Genomic DNA, 17,669 nt, shown 5'->3' on the forward strand with positions numbered 1-17,669 from the left:
TTTTGTTACATGAAAAATTGGTTATTACAGAATCATACATTACTTTCAAGAGCTACCAAAATTCAGATAAAATTTTCAGTCTTATAGACTAAAAAATGCAGTTGCTTTTGCACAGAATTAAAAGCATGATTTTCCCAAACTTTCTGCTGCCTACATCTACTCAGTCTGCCTAGTCCTACTTATGTGAAAAGCTGCTGCTCTGATTAGCTGTACAGACTATACTGAAAAAAAGACCTGCCATTCCCTACTTATCAAAACGGTGTTCTAGAGTCCAATCACTTTTTCTATATGGGTAAGCCAAAAGACTTCAGCAGGTTTTACTATGTTAAATGTTCAGTTATTTTGAAAGAACCTCTTCTCGTAACGTTTCAGTAAGTTGCTTCAATGTATCAGGCATGCATCCTGGAGAAAGGATTTGATTTTTCAAGGAATTTACAAAGACTAGCAACATTCAGAAGGGTTTTACTGAATTTAAACTTTGAAGAATTAACCAAAGGTTTTAGTGTTCGCCATGACCAAAAGAAACAGACTGAAGTATTAGAGAGGTGGAGTATGTATGAAGCTCTGTATATTGCAGGCAACTGATAACAGCACAAGTTAAAAATAAACTTTCATTTAACGTCTTTGTTTTGATAGACTAATCAGCTCTTAAAGGGTAACAGTGAAGAACAAACAATAGATAAGACACAGAAGGCCATGTATTAAGGCAAATGTCGTTCTTATCATCCATGCTGGTCTGAGTTAGGAAGAGGCCACTACATATCTTTCCAATTTAACCTGAACTTTTTAAAAATACAGAACAGGAAGAATATTTAACAGTTTGGACTACCTGATAAGCAGTAAGTAATATTTGTGCAGAAAATTATTTATGAAGCCCAACATGTATTAAAATGCTTAATTTGTATTACAGTACTTAACTGTCACGCTTAAATTCAACCTTGCAGGAACTACACTTACCTACAATACTTTTTTCTGGAGCTGGAGGCACAATGTAACCAATATGCATGTACTTTGTTGCTAATTTGCTGTGCAAGCCAAGAAAATCACTGAATCTTCTTTTAACAGAGAATTCATTTTTGTGGAACATGGAAAGTGATGTCTTAAAAAAAAAAAGAAAAATTGTTATGAATTACTGATCCATCTACTCAGCTATGATACAAAGTTATCTGCAAATATCTGTCGCACTAGTTACCTTTGTTGTTACTCTGTATGCCATATAAGCATTCATGCCATCTCCTGTAAGAAAATTAAGATACTTAAGCTAGGCCAAGTCATTTTAATCCCTCCACACATTTTTTTATTCCAATATATACATTAAATAGCTTTCCATTTAGACAATAAAAACTGCAAAAAAGATAACTGAATTAATGCTGAAATCTCAGAACAGTCTTCATGGAATAAGACAGTCTATCATCTGACTTACTATGCTCAAGGAACTTACCAACTTTCTCAGGGTCTGATACATTGATTTCTATATCAAACAAATCTCCATTTGATTCCTCTTCAATCTAGGAAAAACATATGTCATATTTGACAAGGTAACATGTACTCATATTATGTATGATAACAAGGATAAGGGTATAGAGGAAGGAGAAAACAGCAAGCTTGTATAATTAAAAAACACTTCCAGACCCACCATCCAATGTTAAGTGAATATAATTTCTAACATTCATTGTCACTGCAACAAAGTTCATGTGGTGGACTTGGCAGTGTTAGGTTTACAATGAACTTAATGATTTTAAAAATCTTTTCCAACCTAATTGATTCTATGATTTAAGTTTTAAGCTTTCCTGCAAAATTTTTAGCATGGCAGTCTTTTCTCAGGACTTGTAGGCCTCAACATTTTTGGTATTTATCTTAGGGGTATGTTAATTCCATCACCTACAATGCTAGCAGATAAATATGGCTCAAATACTAGTTTCATTTGCGATATTTCTATATGCCTCTAATCAAAGCATAGATACTCCTTTTTATTAATGGTATCTGTAGCAGAAGAGGTTGGGAAGGGAAAAGTAACAGAATTTTCTGATACTTGACTGAGCTTTAATTATGCAGAGTTTCATAATCTTTCATGTAATATTCCTAAGTTTGATAAAAACAGAGATCTTAAGAAATACCATGGCAGAAAGGACAGTGTACCAGGGCTGAAGGACGAAAAAATCAGAATAAAATGCCATCTCGTGGCATCTGCCAAGTAGCCATCATCAAGCCACAGGCAAGTCTTGTTTGCAAACTCATTTAGCAGGGGCACTGTCCAGTCAGAGAACACTCCAGAATGAATAGCATTCCGCAATGCCCAGGCTTCGAATGGAACACCAAATTTAAATAGCCATGTTAAAACTACCATTAGCCTCAACTGTTTGTTAGCATGCAGGACAATGCTGAAAGCTGCTTCCTCCATTTTCCCATTAACAACAGCTTCAGAAATCCAAGCTGAAACCTGTAACATGCTAGTAAGAGTTACCATACATCATTAACATTTCTCCTGTATCAAGCTCACAGCTTGTTCCTACAATATCTATTCTGAAGCAATGAGGCTTCTTACCCCTCACACTACAGATCTCCAATATAATCAACTAAATAATTAATTACTACGGTGTTTTCATGTGTCAAATTCACGCTTTCTGTGTGCAAATCAACTTTATATGCAAAACAAATAGAAAAGGTTTTCTTTTACGTACTTTCCTTTAGCAAAGGATAACCCCATAAGTCAACATTTTGGAACTATCATTTAAAAAAAAACAAACTAAAAAAGTTCAAAACACTATTAAATAAAGACATTTCCATAATTTGTAAGTTTACTGCATACCTCTTCCCTGGATCTATCAAAAATCACAGGGGCTGCTATGCTTTTTGTTTCCATTCTGGGAGCTACTAATGTAGTAGGTGTTACAGGAGTGATTGCAGGAGTAGGTTCTGGTGAAAGCATTGGATCCCTCTCTGGGCTGTCCAACGAAACTTCTTCTGTTGCTTCTAGATAAACATTTTGAGTTAGCAAAGAAGTTTTTGTGGAATAGAGATGGATACACATCACAAAGATAACAAACACATACACTACAAAATGATGAAGTGCAAATTTAATAAGATCATCCTTAAACAGCACCCATTTGTGAGAGGTAACTTCTTTCAACACACAGCTAAAACTAGATGTGACATTTGAGCTTGCAGTGCATAATAGGTTAAAGACTAATATTGCAAATTTGGTTTTAGTATACTGTTAGGTAAAGTCTTTTACAGTAGCCACAAGGGATATGTAATTTATTTCTGCATAATACATTGTGAAAACTAACAACAAACAGTTCTTCTTCAGCACCTGTACCAATTCTCAGTTTTGTGCTCTGAACAACATCTGATTTAGTCATATAGGCTGATAAATGGGCAGACCAAGCCATGTGTTAAATGAAGTTACACAACCTACCCCTGCCACAAGCCCACAACCTGTTAAACAGAAATATTAGCAGGTGAGACATTCTGACTAGGAAGACTTAACTATCTTTAGTCTCTATCTTCAGTCTCTTTGGGGCTTAAAACAGTTCACTAGAAACTGAGTACTTTCTTCAGACAGTAGACAGTTCACCTGTCTTCAAAGAGGACTGTAAATCTCTGCTTCACAAATCCTGCAGGCTTTCGGCCAATAACTGCTTTTGACCACTGGCAAACTACACACTTCCTGGTTACAAAGAAGTTCCTGTTCTAGTTTAAATAACTAGTGCTGTGATTTTCGCTAAATGTGCACTTTCAAGAATTCCAGTTCCTTAAAAGATAATGCTGACCACAGAACAGTCATTTGATACCAAAATTGATTTCCCAACTGCTCTAAAGTCTTGTTACAAACTAGACTTCCTGTAGTAGGGCACTAAAATAGATCCACTCTGTGATAGCTGAAGTTATCAAAAAGGTTTACTATGCAATTTGGAAAAGACTTGGGCTTGCAACTTTTGTCTATAGGAACCACTAAATTTTCAGATTTTTATGTGTGTGTGTGTGTGTGTGTGTGTGTGTGCATATATATAAGTACGTCATCTTTCTTCCAAACTTTTTAAAGCCTGATGCATACAATTAATGCAACTAGTCTTTACTTAATGGTTAAGAAAAGGAGAGTTTTAAAGATCAGATCTATTTTAAAAGTTGTGAAATAGTTACACAGCATGTAAAAAAAAAAAAGTCTCCTTTTCTTTCGTCGTGCATGGGTTTGTTTGCTTCTCCAGAAGAGTCTGTCACCTACTAACAACGTAAAAATAGAACTGCAAGTAGCATCTAATGAACCATACCATTCATTACTGCAATAATATTATGATCTTTCATAATCTATGTATCAAACCCACTCAACTTTATCCCTGCTGTCACTTAGAGATACCCTGTTAGTCAATTCCATTTCCCATTCTTCTGTAACACTTCTTTTGCCAATCGCTGACTTTTTCATAAATGAAAAAAACCCAACACTTCTCTACTTCACGGATGAAAATGACTGTGTGCCTAAATTTTGTTTGATACTGAAGTTCAAAACAAATTAAAACCAAACTTCAGCATGTCACTATGTCTTAACTGGTTTAAAGCAGATGCTCACTTTGGCTGGAGGCTGACAAAGTTTGCTGTCGTCACTTTGTTTTGGAGTGTATCACAGATTTGCTGAGCTTGGAAAGAACCTTTGCATATCATCTAATCTGACCCCTCTGCTCAAGCAGGGTCAGCCACAGAAGCCTGCTTGTGAATCATGTCCAGACAGGTTTTGAGCATCTCTAGGGATGGAGAAACCACCTCCTCCTTGGGAAGCCTGCACCAGTGCTTGATCACCCTCACCATACCCTCACCATTAAAAAAACCCCCAACCATAAACCAATGGTTTTTTTGTTGGGTATTATCTGTATTTCAGTTTGTGTCCATTGTCCTGTCAGCGGGCACTACTGAGAAGTCTGGCTCGCCCCTCTCCACCCCCTCCCATCAGATACATGTAGAATTCCTCCTGAGCCTGCTCTTCTTCAGGCTGAACAGCCCCAGCTCTCAGCCTCTGCTCATGTCATACACTTCATGCCCTTAATCATCTCCATGGCCCTGTACTGGACTCACACTCCAGCCTGTCCACTTCTCTCTTGTATTAGGTAGCTCAGATCTGGACCCAGCACTCCAGGTATGGCCCCACCAGCGCTGAGCAGAAGGTAATGATCACTACCCTCAACCTGCTAGCAATGCTCTTCCCTAAATTCAAATTACAGATTTCCGTAGTATTTTCAAACTAAACTGAAAAGCAAGCACCTTTTTGTTTTCTCCATTTTTATTATGAACAAAAATTATGTAGAAGTTTTCTTTGTAGGAGATTTATTTTTCCTACCATTGCTTTATTCTTACTGCTTAATCTTTCTGAAGAATGCTGCTGATGCTTCTTGCCCTCAAATGCCACAGGAAGGATACTGCATCTTAAACCAATAAAGAATTTTAATTCAAAACCTCAGATCAGGTGAGAAGTCATACTGAGGCAGTTGCAACAAAAATAAGCTTTTAGACTTCTAGAACAACATTTAAACATGGCAAAGAGGTAGTTCTCTGTTGGCTAACAGCATTCAACATATATGTTATGTATTATACAAACGACTTTTACAGAACCATTTCTCAGAAAAAAAATTACAAATACATAACATGTTATATATATAATAAAATATAAACCACAAAAAATGAAAGCTATTCCCCTTCAATTCTTCCTTTTTCTATCACCAGCTATATTGGCTGTGATGTGAGAACAATGTTGACAGCATACTGATGGTTTTAGTTGTTGCTAGGTCATGCTTATACTAAATCAAGGACTTTTCAGTTCCTTGGGCCCTGCCAGCGAGAGGGCTGGAGGGGCACAGGAAATTGGGAGGGGACACAGCCAGGACAGGTGACCTGAATTAGCCAAAGAGGCATTCCATACCATATGATGTCATGCTGCGTATATAAACTGGGGGAAGAAGAAAGAAGGGGGTGACATTTGGCATTATGTTGTTTGTCTTCCCAAGTAACCATTACGTGTGATGGAGCCCGGCTTCCCTGGGGATGGCTGGACACCTGCCTGCCCATGGGAAGTGGTGAATGAATTCCCTGTTTTGCTTTGCTTGCCTGCGTGGCTTTTGCTTTACCTATTAAATTGTTCTTATCTCAACACTCGAGTTTTACATTCCTTTCTGATTCTCCTCCCCATCCCTCCAAGTGAGGGGGAGTGAGCGAGTGGCTGCCTGGGGCTTGGTTGCCAGCCGGGGTTAAACCACAACAGTCATGGATCACTGTCAAGATGCTTAGCTCCAACAGAACATGAAAACTTCTTGCCCTGCTGCAGAAGACAACTACTTATGTTTAATTAACATTCTACAGCCAACTACACCAAGTTTCTAAAGCGCAGGTTTGCAGTTCCTCACTAGCAGCTCACTTCAGCTAAGTAAGCTATTTTTACTGGTCACGCTTCTAAATGTCAGACCTCTAACATTCTGTCATGGCTTGAGTGTTTGAATTGTCTTACTATCTTTCAAAGTTTACTCAGGTGATCACATAAATGTGGAAGTAAACCAAAGCAGAAACTGTTGTCCAGAACAGAGGACAAGTTATTAAAAAAGGCTTCTCCAGGTATAGCAGTATTTCAGAGACAGATATTTTAACAGAATTGACAGTAAAAACCACTACACCTAAGTCACAGCCCATGACCCTTACTGTTATACCAGGAGTACTGTAGATGATCTTAATGAGAACAGAAACACTTTTAACAGAACAGTCAGCCACTAATAAGGCCTTCTTCTGACTTCAAAACTGTAGGTTCATATGCTTTTGTGGATTTATTTCTTGCAGAAGAGACATAGAACTCAACAACCAGCAGCGAGGCATCTGCACTGAACTCTTCTTCTCATCAGACACACCCCATGACAACAGCCTGACAGACACTATTAGCTAGAAGCTTTTGGTGTTCAGCCGGGTTTAAAGTTCATCTTGCTTGATTCACAGAACTAGCATCTCCTTTGCTGTACCAATTCCCAGGAAAAAAGCCTAAGATAAACCTATCATGACAAAAACCCAATAAAAACAAACACTGCCCCACCTCCCAATGCATTTCCCCCAGGACACAGTAGCTAGATAGATACTAGTGTAAGATGATCCATTCCCAAAGACCTATTAGAGCTGAAGAAACAAAAGAACATAAAGACTAATATTTTACCAGACTAGGGAAGGGGGAAAATTTTGATTTTCCATTTTTCTGAAAACAGTGCCAGAGCATTGATACAACTCCACAGACCCGCTCATCATGTGTGAGCACCAGAAGCGGAAGGCACAGAGAGTTATGTTCTGCACAGGCAGTCCACAGCACATTTCTGCAGCTATACACATAACTTTAGGCCAACATTTTAGAACACTATTCACGATCTAGTTCTTCACTCTACAGTAGAAGCTTATAGACAGCCAGATTTTAAGACACACCCCAAAGCCCCCCCAAGATATTCTTAATACTGCCTGCTTTGGAGTACTGACCATTATGCCCTCCACATCTAAGAGATCTACAAGGTAAGACAAAGTAGTTCTTTTTTGGCCAAGTAACCAACACATTGACTTTTATTCTAAGGGTGAAAGTGCTTAAGTGGGTTTAGCAAGGCAGTTTGTTTTTTTACAGAACAAAGAACCACATACTAATTAATGAATGGAGCAGCAAGACTTACTGGTGTCCAGTGACTGCTGGAAAACTAATTTTCTTCCACCTTTGAAACCCAGTTTTAATAGTTCACTTATTAGTCACCAGAGACAAGGTAATGAATAGCTAAAATATTTTATTGCACATGCTCTCCAGTAGCTGCTGCGGAAACACAATAGCAAAGAGGTTTTAAGTATAGTCAAAAAAAAGCCTAGAGAACCTGGGATTTTTGAAATGCATTAAAACAGTACAGGAAATCATGTAATTTGTTTTCCCGCACCTCCTTTTCTATTAGTTTGTATTATTAGACGGAATAGCTAGAGAGGCATACCATTGCATTTTTTACAAATAACTCTGCAAAACTAGAATAGTTTGTCCCCAGAACATCAGAGTCCCTCCTTTCAGAAGGATTTCATTGTAGCTAATAATTCAATATGAAGGAACAAGGTAAGTCAGAAAGCTGTGGAACTTCCTTCACTTCCTTTCCAGTAAAGTGTTCCTATAAGCTCTGCCAAGATAGGTTGCTTTGGAATTTCAACATGTTGAAGAAAAAACACCCGATCACACTCACTTGTAAATTAACTCCTGTTTTCATAGAAAGTGAGGCTCATGCAATCATGCTGGAAGCAAGAAAATAGGTCTCTCATATTGCCTTTTCACATTGTTTCTATTCATTGCAAATCGGTATCAGAAAGTTAATCAGATGGATTAACAACATTGTCTAACAAAACAGTCCTAAGAAAGAAAGAAACAGTTGGGAGTGCACAGCACTGGAACACAAATTAGACATCATTTTTGAGAACACCTATGCTGACAGTGATACAAAGACAGAAGTTCATCACTAGGGTACAACTGTGTTACACAAACTTCCTGCTTAAAACAGGATGCTGTGAAAAATGTCATAAATCAATCTGTGTTTTTTTCCCCTATGCGAGAGTTTGTACTAGCCTCAATCTGTATTTAAACTGACCGTTTAAACACCAGTCTTAGTTGTTAGACAAGCAGTATGTTAGATACTTCCAGTTCAGTGCTGCATGAAGAAATTGTCTTTCATAGAAAAACTCAAATTTATTATATCAGTTCTGTGTTGTTTTAAACACAGTTCAGTTAAAACAATCTGGCTGCTAACATTTGTTCCTTCTGTCTGGTTCCCCTCAATATTTACTCCAGCCACCTTTTTCCTTAATATTATCCAAAGGCGAACTGGCTTTCCTAAAATATCTATTCCATATGGCTCTATGGTTATAAAAATCTGGCTTTACACACTGAAGCTAAACAACCAAATTACTAGTATTAGGAAGCTTCATTGCTAAAGCACTGCTGGTCTTTGTAGTCATAAGATCAGGTAATATATATATATATAAAAAGTTAAGATTACCCACCTATTCTTTATTCTTCTTCTCTTAAAACATTTTCAGAGAGTTAGTAAAATAGTCAATAAATTCTAACAGTGTCATAAGCAAATGTAAGTTCCAATACACGCAAATAAAAATTTAGTAAGTTCAGAACAAAGGTAATGGGCGTGTGTATACACATATCTATACAAAATAGCCAAAGCTAAAGGCTATAAAGTTTCTTTTTGAATGATTACATCAGAATGAAGATGACATGAGGACTGTACTCAGAGCAGACTGCCAACTGACTTACTCAACATGCAGTAATAGGAAAAGTGTTAGCATTGAGAAGCAGCATGCAGAACCATCTTTTGACCCATGTAATATACTCCAAACATTACACCATTCTTGAATGGTTAATGCTTCTACATCTGTAATGGACAGCAACCATAACCCATGTTAGGATAGTTGAAAACCAACACCAGTAGTGACTGATTAATGAATCGTTAGAATGTGTTGTGTATTGACTGATTCCTTATCAGAACTTTCACACATCTTCCTCCACAACATGCAGTACTGTTACGTATCAGAAACAGAATCATGTACTAACGAAATGACAGGACTGGTCCCATGTGCCAGTTTGTTACCTTTTCATTATAATAAAAGAGTCTTAAGAAAAAGGAAATACCCTCCAACTTGCAATATGATCTAAATAATCTTTCTATATAATTGGAAAAAAGACTGGAATGGCTTATGTGTGGATATTAGAGCAGCAAACCAGGATGCAACTCCAGTCATGCTTTTATACAGATTTGAATATTGTTAATTACATAATGATGAATAGTATTATTACTGTCAGCAGAACATGGTACTAACCATCTAACACACCACACTATGCACTAATAGTACACACCACTAAGAAATTTGTATTTAGTAAACAAATTTAACTAACGTTACAAAGTAGCACAAGAAAAAACCTGTACATCATTGCCAAACTACTTGAAGGCCTTTAATCCTCCTTCCCAGCAAAGCAATTCTCTTTCAAGTGCAAAACAGTTTATGCAGACACATTTGAAAAAAACAGCCATTACCAGCAAAGAGGTCTTCTCTGTCATCATCTAGCATGATTTCTGCCTGCTTTGGACCATTGGAGTTTGTGCTAAGGTCTTCCGCAGGAAGACTTGCTGGTTCTGGAGATGAAGGACTTGACTGTTGAAAAAAAAAAAAGTGAAATACTTAGCAGAGAACCAGTTGCCAAGTATCAGTATATAAGAATTATTGCAACAAACATTCTTTCATTGCAGAGAGCAAAATGTACAGAAAGGAAACGCTGTCAACTATTTCCACTTCCTACTCCTAGCATGGTAACAATGAACAAAAGATATGACCTAGTCAACAGCTCTTCTCATTTCTTTGTCAAAGAGAAAAAAAAAAGTCACCCATTTCCTCAGGTTTAATTAACATGAAACAAAAGCTGCTACAGAAATATCTACAGTAAGTTTATTAGGATTTCTAAAAGTAATCTGATTATTAAGTTCCTTTTGGAAAGGCCTGCCTTTAAATCCATGTTTGTACATAGAAAAAAAATATCAATAAAATACCCCTCCAAGTACTCTATAGCATTTTTTCAGAGATTAAAAGAGTGCGTCAACACCATCAAAATGATTCAAGGCTGCCTGTGGCCATAAGAAATACTGATAGCTTTGCAACAAGTTGAATTTGGGGATTATTGCCACAAAGGGTTTCATTGCACTGTATGCAGAAGCCAGGCTTGCCACAGATATTTAATTCAGTTGAAGACTAGAACTTGCCCTGTGAAAAAGCAAAACACTTGAAGATACTCAGGAAAATTAAAGCAGTACTGAAGCTAGGATACCAAACATAGTTTACTTGTAAATACGCACCTAACAATATCAGTGCTTCAATTAGAAAATCCTTGTTGAATAAGTATCAACTATACTTATTGCCATAGTATTAGAAAATCTGCAAGACTGACTTCTCACAACTTCATCCAAGATAGCTAGCTAAGGAGCTTTCAACAATAGCATATTTATTCATGAATGCATACACTTCAAAAGGAGTACCTGTGAATTGTACCTGTGAATTGTCGCTACTTGCTTCCTAATTTTCGCATAGAGTTATCATAACTTAAGTTCAGAACCAGAATCCAAAATAAGATAGCAAACGTTTCAGGCTACACTTCAACAAATGCCACAGGCTACAAAAGATTAAAAAAACTCTGAAACATACTGAAATGCCATTGTATTTTCATAATCACAAATGTACCAGAGGCAACAGTTCTAAGGCAGAGGCCTTCCTTACAGCTGACTCTCTAAGAACAGTGCCCATCCTGACATGGAGTATGGCACTGCTGCTTTACTTCAAGCAGCACAGAGCAAGATGCTGGCCATTGCATCTATCCAGACCTCAGTCATGTCAAATTCTGGTACAGAGGAAGCAAGTAAGAAAAAGTAAAAATCCTGTCTGATAAATTCAGACACAGTACAAAAGAGTTTTGCAGAGGACATATGAAAACAAGACTCTCTCGACCTGGAAAGGTGTTAGCTCGAGCTTGTCTCTGCTGAAGACAGAAGGAAGATGAAAGCAAATACAAGAATACCAGAAAATGTATATTGCTTTAAAACATATTATGGTTGCTAACAAGGAACTACTCAATTCAAATGATGGAAGAGGTTATATCCCCTTCCCTTTGCCAAAGGCTGCCACCCTCTGAAAAGCCCACATATAATGTGGAGAAACCAGTAAACAGAGCAAAGTGATGGGCGACAAAAGAAGCAGCCTCTCAAACTGCTCGGGTTTTGACCTACAGCCTGCAAAGAAAGTTGAAGCAGAAACACTCAGGAACCGTAAGTAGATAGTAAAATTTTATAACCTGACAAGGAACCAATCCACTTATCACATGTACACTTCTCATCTCATACTAAACCAATGCCAAAATGGTCCCACAGCAAACAGAGTGCTCTGGGGTAATAAAAATGTATTTGTTCACTCTATGAAGCATGAACCTTAAGTTGTATCACAAGGCTTGCAACCAATTTAGACAAAATTAACTAGGAAATTTAAGAAAACCTCATCATTTGACATGCTTCATTACTCTACAAATGACAGTATAAATAGTATGTGTCACATTTAATAGTCAACAGTTTTAAGTGTTTTCAGAAGTAGCATATTGCGGAAGTAACAGTCTGTCTCTCCCGACAGTGCTGCATGAAGCTGGGACTTCAAGATCTTGTACTTCAGCTAGAAAAGCAAAGCACGGAAATGCTTGATTTCCCTGTGAGGTTCAAGCAGTTTAAAGTTTTATCAGCAAAAGCAATTCTTCACAAAACCATTACAGACACCCATTCCAAACCAGTTTTTCTGCTACTCTACTTGGAACAGCAACCCGCTCAGTTTCATAGATCTGGGGCTTAGGATATAGTGGGGACCCCACACTACCACAGATGCAGAAGGGTATATAGTTCATCAATTCACCTCCACGAACACCAGTTGTAATATAGCCAGGCACGTATGAAAAAGACATAGAGTAGAAACTCCTTAAAAATTATTTATGGTCTGAACACAGCCATCAGTTTGTTTTTAAGAGTTCCGCAACAAACTTCAGTTTGTTACCTTTAGAAGTTCTCTTCAAAACAGACATAGTTTTCAGGGAACTATGAAAACCCAGAAAGCCACAGCACTGAATGTATCAGAAACTAGAGGCAGTAATTCCTGATAATCCAATTATTTTAAACAGTCAGTGGCTCAGTTTGCTACTCAGCTTCTCAAAAAATGCATCCATACACCCAGACAGCTATTAACATATTAAGCTATTCCAGTTACACCCTACCACAGGCACAAGCTATAAGACAGGACCCCAACTTTGCTCCCTTATCTCTATGAAGTACAGTTGAAATGGTGATTAAAATGGCTGTCAGAGGAGTTAGTATTAGCATAGTGAAAACCTGAGTATCATACAAGAAATGAAAGACAAGACTAACAAAAAAACCTCACAGGCCAGACACACACAAACAGCACAGCTGTTTAGAAATTTTAAGTTTACTTGAGGCCAATGATTCACAAAGTGTTCCAAACATGCCCATTTCCTGAAAGGTACATGCCTGTGAAATTTCCAAATCGCTCCTGAGCTGAAAGAAAGTCAGGTGAAGCATCCAACAACCAAGATGCCCAATGGCCAGGACATTCAGGTATGCAGGACAGTCAGGATCCTGCTTTTTTTCTAGAAAACAAGTTTCTGGCGAGAGGCCTATGTGCCCATGCCAATTTAAAACGGCAATAGCAAGCTCAATTTTTTCCTTTTTTTGGTGCATTACATTTTTTGGCAATAATTAAGTATTTTATAGCTCTGACTTAAAAGAAACAAGAACAAGTTCTCACATTTTCTGTTGGCTGAAATTATAGCCCTAGATGTTCGGTTATCCTCCCTTCTCTTAATAGTAGGGTCCCCTTCAAACCAGTTCAACTACTTGTCTGAAACCCTTCCTAGCCTCCTTCAGTCAGAACACAGTAGGCTGACAAAAGCTGACCATCATATTATTCTAGTTGTTCAAGTTAAGCCAGCTCATTGTCTGAAACAGGGTTACAGAAGCTCATGAAGAATCACAGAAGAATGAATCACAGCATGGGCAGAGAGAACAGACTCAATGGCAGGACAGTTAACATTTTCAGCAGGAAGTAAGAGGACACAAGCAACCATACTAGAATGAAAACCTACATGCTTCCATTACAGCCTGGATTTAACACCAAGGAACAAGACACATTTCCAGTAGAATTACACAAGAATTAACCTTGGAACTGCTTCTTCTGTAATGGTCACTGTTAATTCAATGGATATCATTAAAGACATCTGGACTTCTCCTACCTAATGTTTTGCCTTCTGTGCAAAAAACAAGTGCATATTGCTGATCTTTGACATAAACTGATAAACTGGCAATGGGATTATATACACACCCTGCTCTAAATGACAGTCCTTGACAGGTTACCACATCTACCACTTACTGATTGTTCTCAAATGCCTCTATATAATCTTCCATTACAAAATAAACTAGGAATATAAATACCCATTGAAATGAGTAGGTGGAGCCTAGCTACATGTTCATCTGACACCTGCTTTACAAAAGACAGGCAATACAGAGTGAGATGTTTAGAGGAAGTTAAGTAAGAAGTGGTGCAACAGTTAAACAAGGAAGATGGCAGAGAAAGACTAGGGCAAGGAGGAGGAAGGAGAAGGAAATTACAAAATGAGAGTAACGCTAAAAATACTATTTGTCAGAAAATCTAACATAGGCTTTTTTCATATGTGTTGCCAAAAATTACTTTCATACAGTTGTTTGCAGTCCCTCCTAACGGTGGCAGAGGACACAGCAGATTACTGATTTGTTGATTACAAACCTCTAACAGAAGGATGATTCTTTTCATAATGTACAGTTAACTTCCAAAACTTGTGCATATCATGGACACTTTCTAATGAAACAAAAAATCACGCACTTGAGAATTTAGCAAGTAGCTAAAAGTTCATGGAAAGTTACTAATACTGTAATGTTACCTAGGGCTCAGGAAGTCCTTGAGATACAAAAACCTGGAGGCTGGAAGAGCACTGAGGGTGACTATCAGCACTTACATATAATCACAAGTAATGTTCTTCACACAGAATCCACCACTGGGTATCACTGTAAATGGAATCTTGGCTCAGACCAATTGTCTGATTCAGACTGGCCATTCTCACTGATGAAAGCAAATCTAGCAGCTAAAGGGAGACCACTCAGTGACCATGAATTTTGTGGAGGCAGTCCTCCAGACATTACAATATGGTTGGCACAATAAAAAACAAATAATCATTCTACTGCTCTTAGGCACTGTGGATATCTGACAAGGAAATGAGTACCCCACCAGCTCAGACAAGCTGCTGTTCAGCCTAGTGCCCAGAGTTCATAAGTGCCTGACATTTACTGAAAGTAATAGTTCTCATTCTGTGCCACTCAGCAAGTTTTCAAGTCTTAGAATGTGTTCCCACTGCTCCCCAGAAGTGCTAGGTATTACAGCTCAGTGTGATCTTTAATCTTTTATATTCTAGGATTAAGAGGATTTAATTCAAGACATTAACTTCTAGTACATGCACCAAGAAAGTTAAAACTCCAGCTTCTTTTTCTTCACATCAGAGAATTCAACTTGAAATAAGCAATATTCTCCATTTGATTACACAGATAAGCCACTGAAGTCAGTAAGCCTTCCTGTATTTGCCATTCATAACATACAGTGACTTTATATGTTGTCAGAAGAAACTTAGATGAGTTAGCATGTGTTTTCCAAATGGAGATTTTGTTAGCATAGAAGCTATTTGAAAGATGCAGTAGAAATCTCACAGCTTCTCCAATGCACAACCACATCATAGGTTAGAAAGAAGGAGCATGCCTTTTGTGAGCTGCCATGAGAATGAAAGCAAGAAAAATAGGAGAGGGAGACACTGAAATTAATCACACAAAAAGCAAATGGACAGCTCCAAGATAAACCAGTTAGGAACCACTTCAAAGTACCACTGGCTTTGAACCTCACTGTTTCTTACCATGGTCTCTCCTCTGGTATCATCAAACAAATACATGATCAATGACAAAAAGCATGGCGCCATTCTGTTGCTACTGTAGAACTTCCACTGGCACTTAGAAACAGCTATTTCATGAATATTTACAGGATTAAAACAACACTCCAGACAGAAGTTTAATTAGGCCCGCACCATGAGATAATCACTCTTCTCTGGACTAAGGTGTCCTAAACACTTGAGTTAAATAATCTACATCCAAACTAGTGAGGAGTTCAAAGTCAATTTTCATGATCTCCTCCTCCCAAACTTGCAAGAAAAACACAAGATTAAGGCTCTTGGCTATATGCTGTAGCTGATCAGATGTCAAAAAAAGTTTCACTGACAAGGCTTTTCAAAGCTTCTCTTTAAGTAAAGAGGCTTCCCCTTTTTACTCAACTACTTTCTTCCAAATACTTTTTACAAAAACAAAGCAGCGCAAGGGAACTGTCAGCCAAACCACTCGATACAAAGTGCATTTCTTCGCTGGTTTTTGCAGTTAGAGGAGTTTTCAATAACTGTTTTGTATCATTAAGATACTGTAACAGTGGTTTAGACACTGTATCTTATCTCTTGCAGCTTTAATTCTAGACTGTACCAGTAAAGACATTATTTGTTAAACTGCTGTCTTCATACACAGAACAAGACTCCAATAATACACCCAGAGATGCACAGAAGTCTACTGATACAATTCTTGTCAACTGCAAGTTCACATCATTTGCTATTCCTTCACAGCATTTTACCACAGATCTTTTTCTACCAAAGCACAGATTATGCATCTATTAAAAAAAAAAAAGCTACTTGAGAGAAGGCAAGTGACTTTAAAATACATTTAGGAGCCTCTTTGCATACTGGCCTTTTTCGTTAAAAGACAGGCAACAGCCAGGGTAAAACAAAGAAACATGCATTGATCTTATTACTGTAAAGGTCAGGGACAGGAAACTCTTCAGGAAAAGAGGAACATGAACAATTTTGTTTTTAAATGGGCAACTGTGCACAGGAAGAACAAAGGTCTTCCAGATGATACTAGCAGAACACTTTAGAAGAAAAACGACCACAATAACTCAGCAAGAAAAGCTCCCACTATAATGAACACATAAGCCTTTTTCAGAAGGAGGACTATTTATGCATCCAGTTGTTCTAGGGCTTTTTTTCTGTATTACACTCCTGACACAAAAAGCGAGCACGGTTTAGAGATGTGTTCACCACAAATGTTCCTGTCTTCCAGACTCATTTGTCTGAACTACTGAACGACTGTGAACAAGGCTTCACAACGCCTGGCACGCACGCCTGCTGCCTTCAGTGGCCCCGAACTGCCCCTCCGGCCAGGGGGCGCGGGGGCCAGGGGCCGCAGCCGGCCAGAGGCACCCAGCGCTGCGCCGCCTCCGGCGAAGAGTAAGTTTCTACGCGCTTTTGCAAACTGCAAGGGGGTGAAGACTGGGAAAGAGGCCACACAAAGAAAGTGGTCTGTTATTAATCCACGCAAAGTCTAAGGCGGGGTGGGGGGGAGGACCAGCGAAAGAGGCGTTGCGTGCATAGGAAAGGTGCAAATGTTTATTACCCTGGCAGCACAAGAAGGGGTTAAGGCAAAGGAGAGCGGGGACCCGGCACAGCGGCACTTGGAGAAAGAGTCTTCGGTTTCCCTCGGCCGGAGAAGACCCGAAGGGAACCACGGAGCTCCCACTGGGCCGAGGTCACTCGCTCGCCGGTGGGGCAGCGCCGAGGGGCCACCGCGGCCGGCACAGCGGCAGGAGGCGGGGCCGCTGCTGGGGGCCGGGCCGGTGAAGGCCGGCGGCCGGGCGGGGGCCGGAGCCCCCAGGCAGGAGCGCGGCACCGGCGGTCTGGCGGGGAAGGGAGGGCCCGGCGGGCGCCGGCCCGGCTGCGGGGGGTCGGAGCCCGCGGTGCCGGGCGGTCTCTCACCTCCAGGGTGGACACAGTGCTGGTGAAGAGGTCCTCGCCGTCCTCCAGCTCCTCGAAGTCGGCGGGCCGCGCCTCCCCCAGCGGCGGGGGCTCCCTCTCCGCCGCCATCTTCCCCTCCAGCCCGGCCGCCAGCCCCGGCCCCCCGCGCCCACGTGACGGCCGCCCCGCCCCCTCC

General features: G+C 39.4%; 1 protein-coding gene across 1 annotated transcript in view; it reads right to left on the reverse strand.

Moving 5' to 3' along the window:
• Positions 1–17,657, reverse strand: part of SNX2 (sorting nexin 2) — a 32,584-nt gene extending 14,927 nt beyond the window's left edge. The window contains exons 1-6 of the mRNA XM_080372653.1: positions 17,495–17,657; positions 10,071–10,188; positions 2,810–2,973; positions 1,442–1,508; positions 1,193–1,236; positions 958–1,099 (exon numbers count right to left, since the gene is read on the reverse strand). Of these exons, the coding sequence (XP_080228779.1) occupies positions 958–1,099; positions 1,193–1,236; positions 1,442–1,508; positions 2,810–2,973; positions 10,071–10,188; positions 17,495–17,602 (643 nt within the window). The 5' untranslated portion in view covers positions 17,603–17,657. The remainder of the gene's footprint in view (positions 1–957; positions 1,100–1,192; positions 1,237–1,441; positions 1,509–2,809; positions 2,974–10,070; positions 10,189–17,494) is intronic.
• Between the last annotated feature and the right edge of the window lie 12 nt (positions 17,658–17,669).

Source organism: Falco punctatus (assembly GCF_963210335.1).
Source record: "Falco punctatus genome assembly, chromosome: Z".
Classification (NCBI taxonomy): domain Eukaryota; kingdom Metazoa; phylum Chordata; class Aves; order Falconiformes; family Falconidae; genus Falco; species Falco punctatus.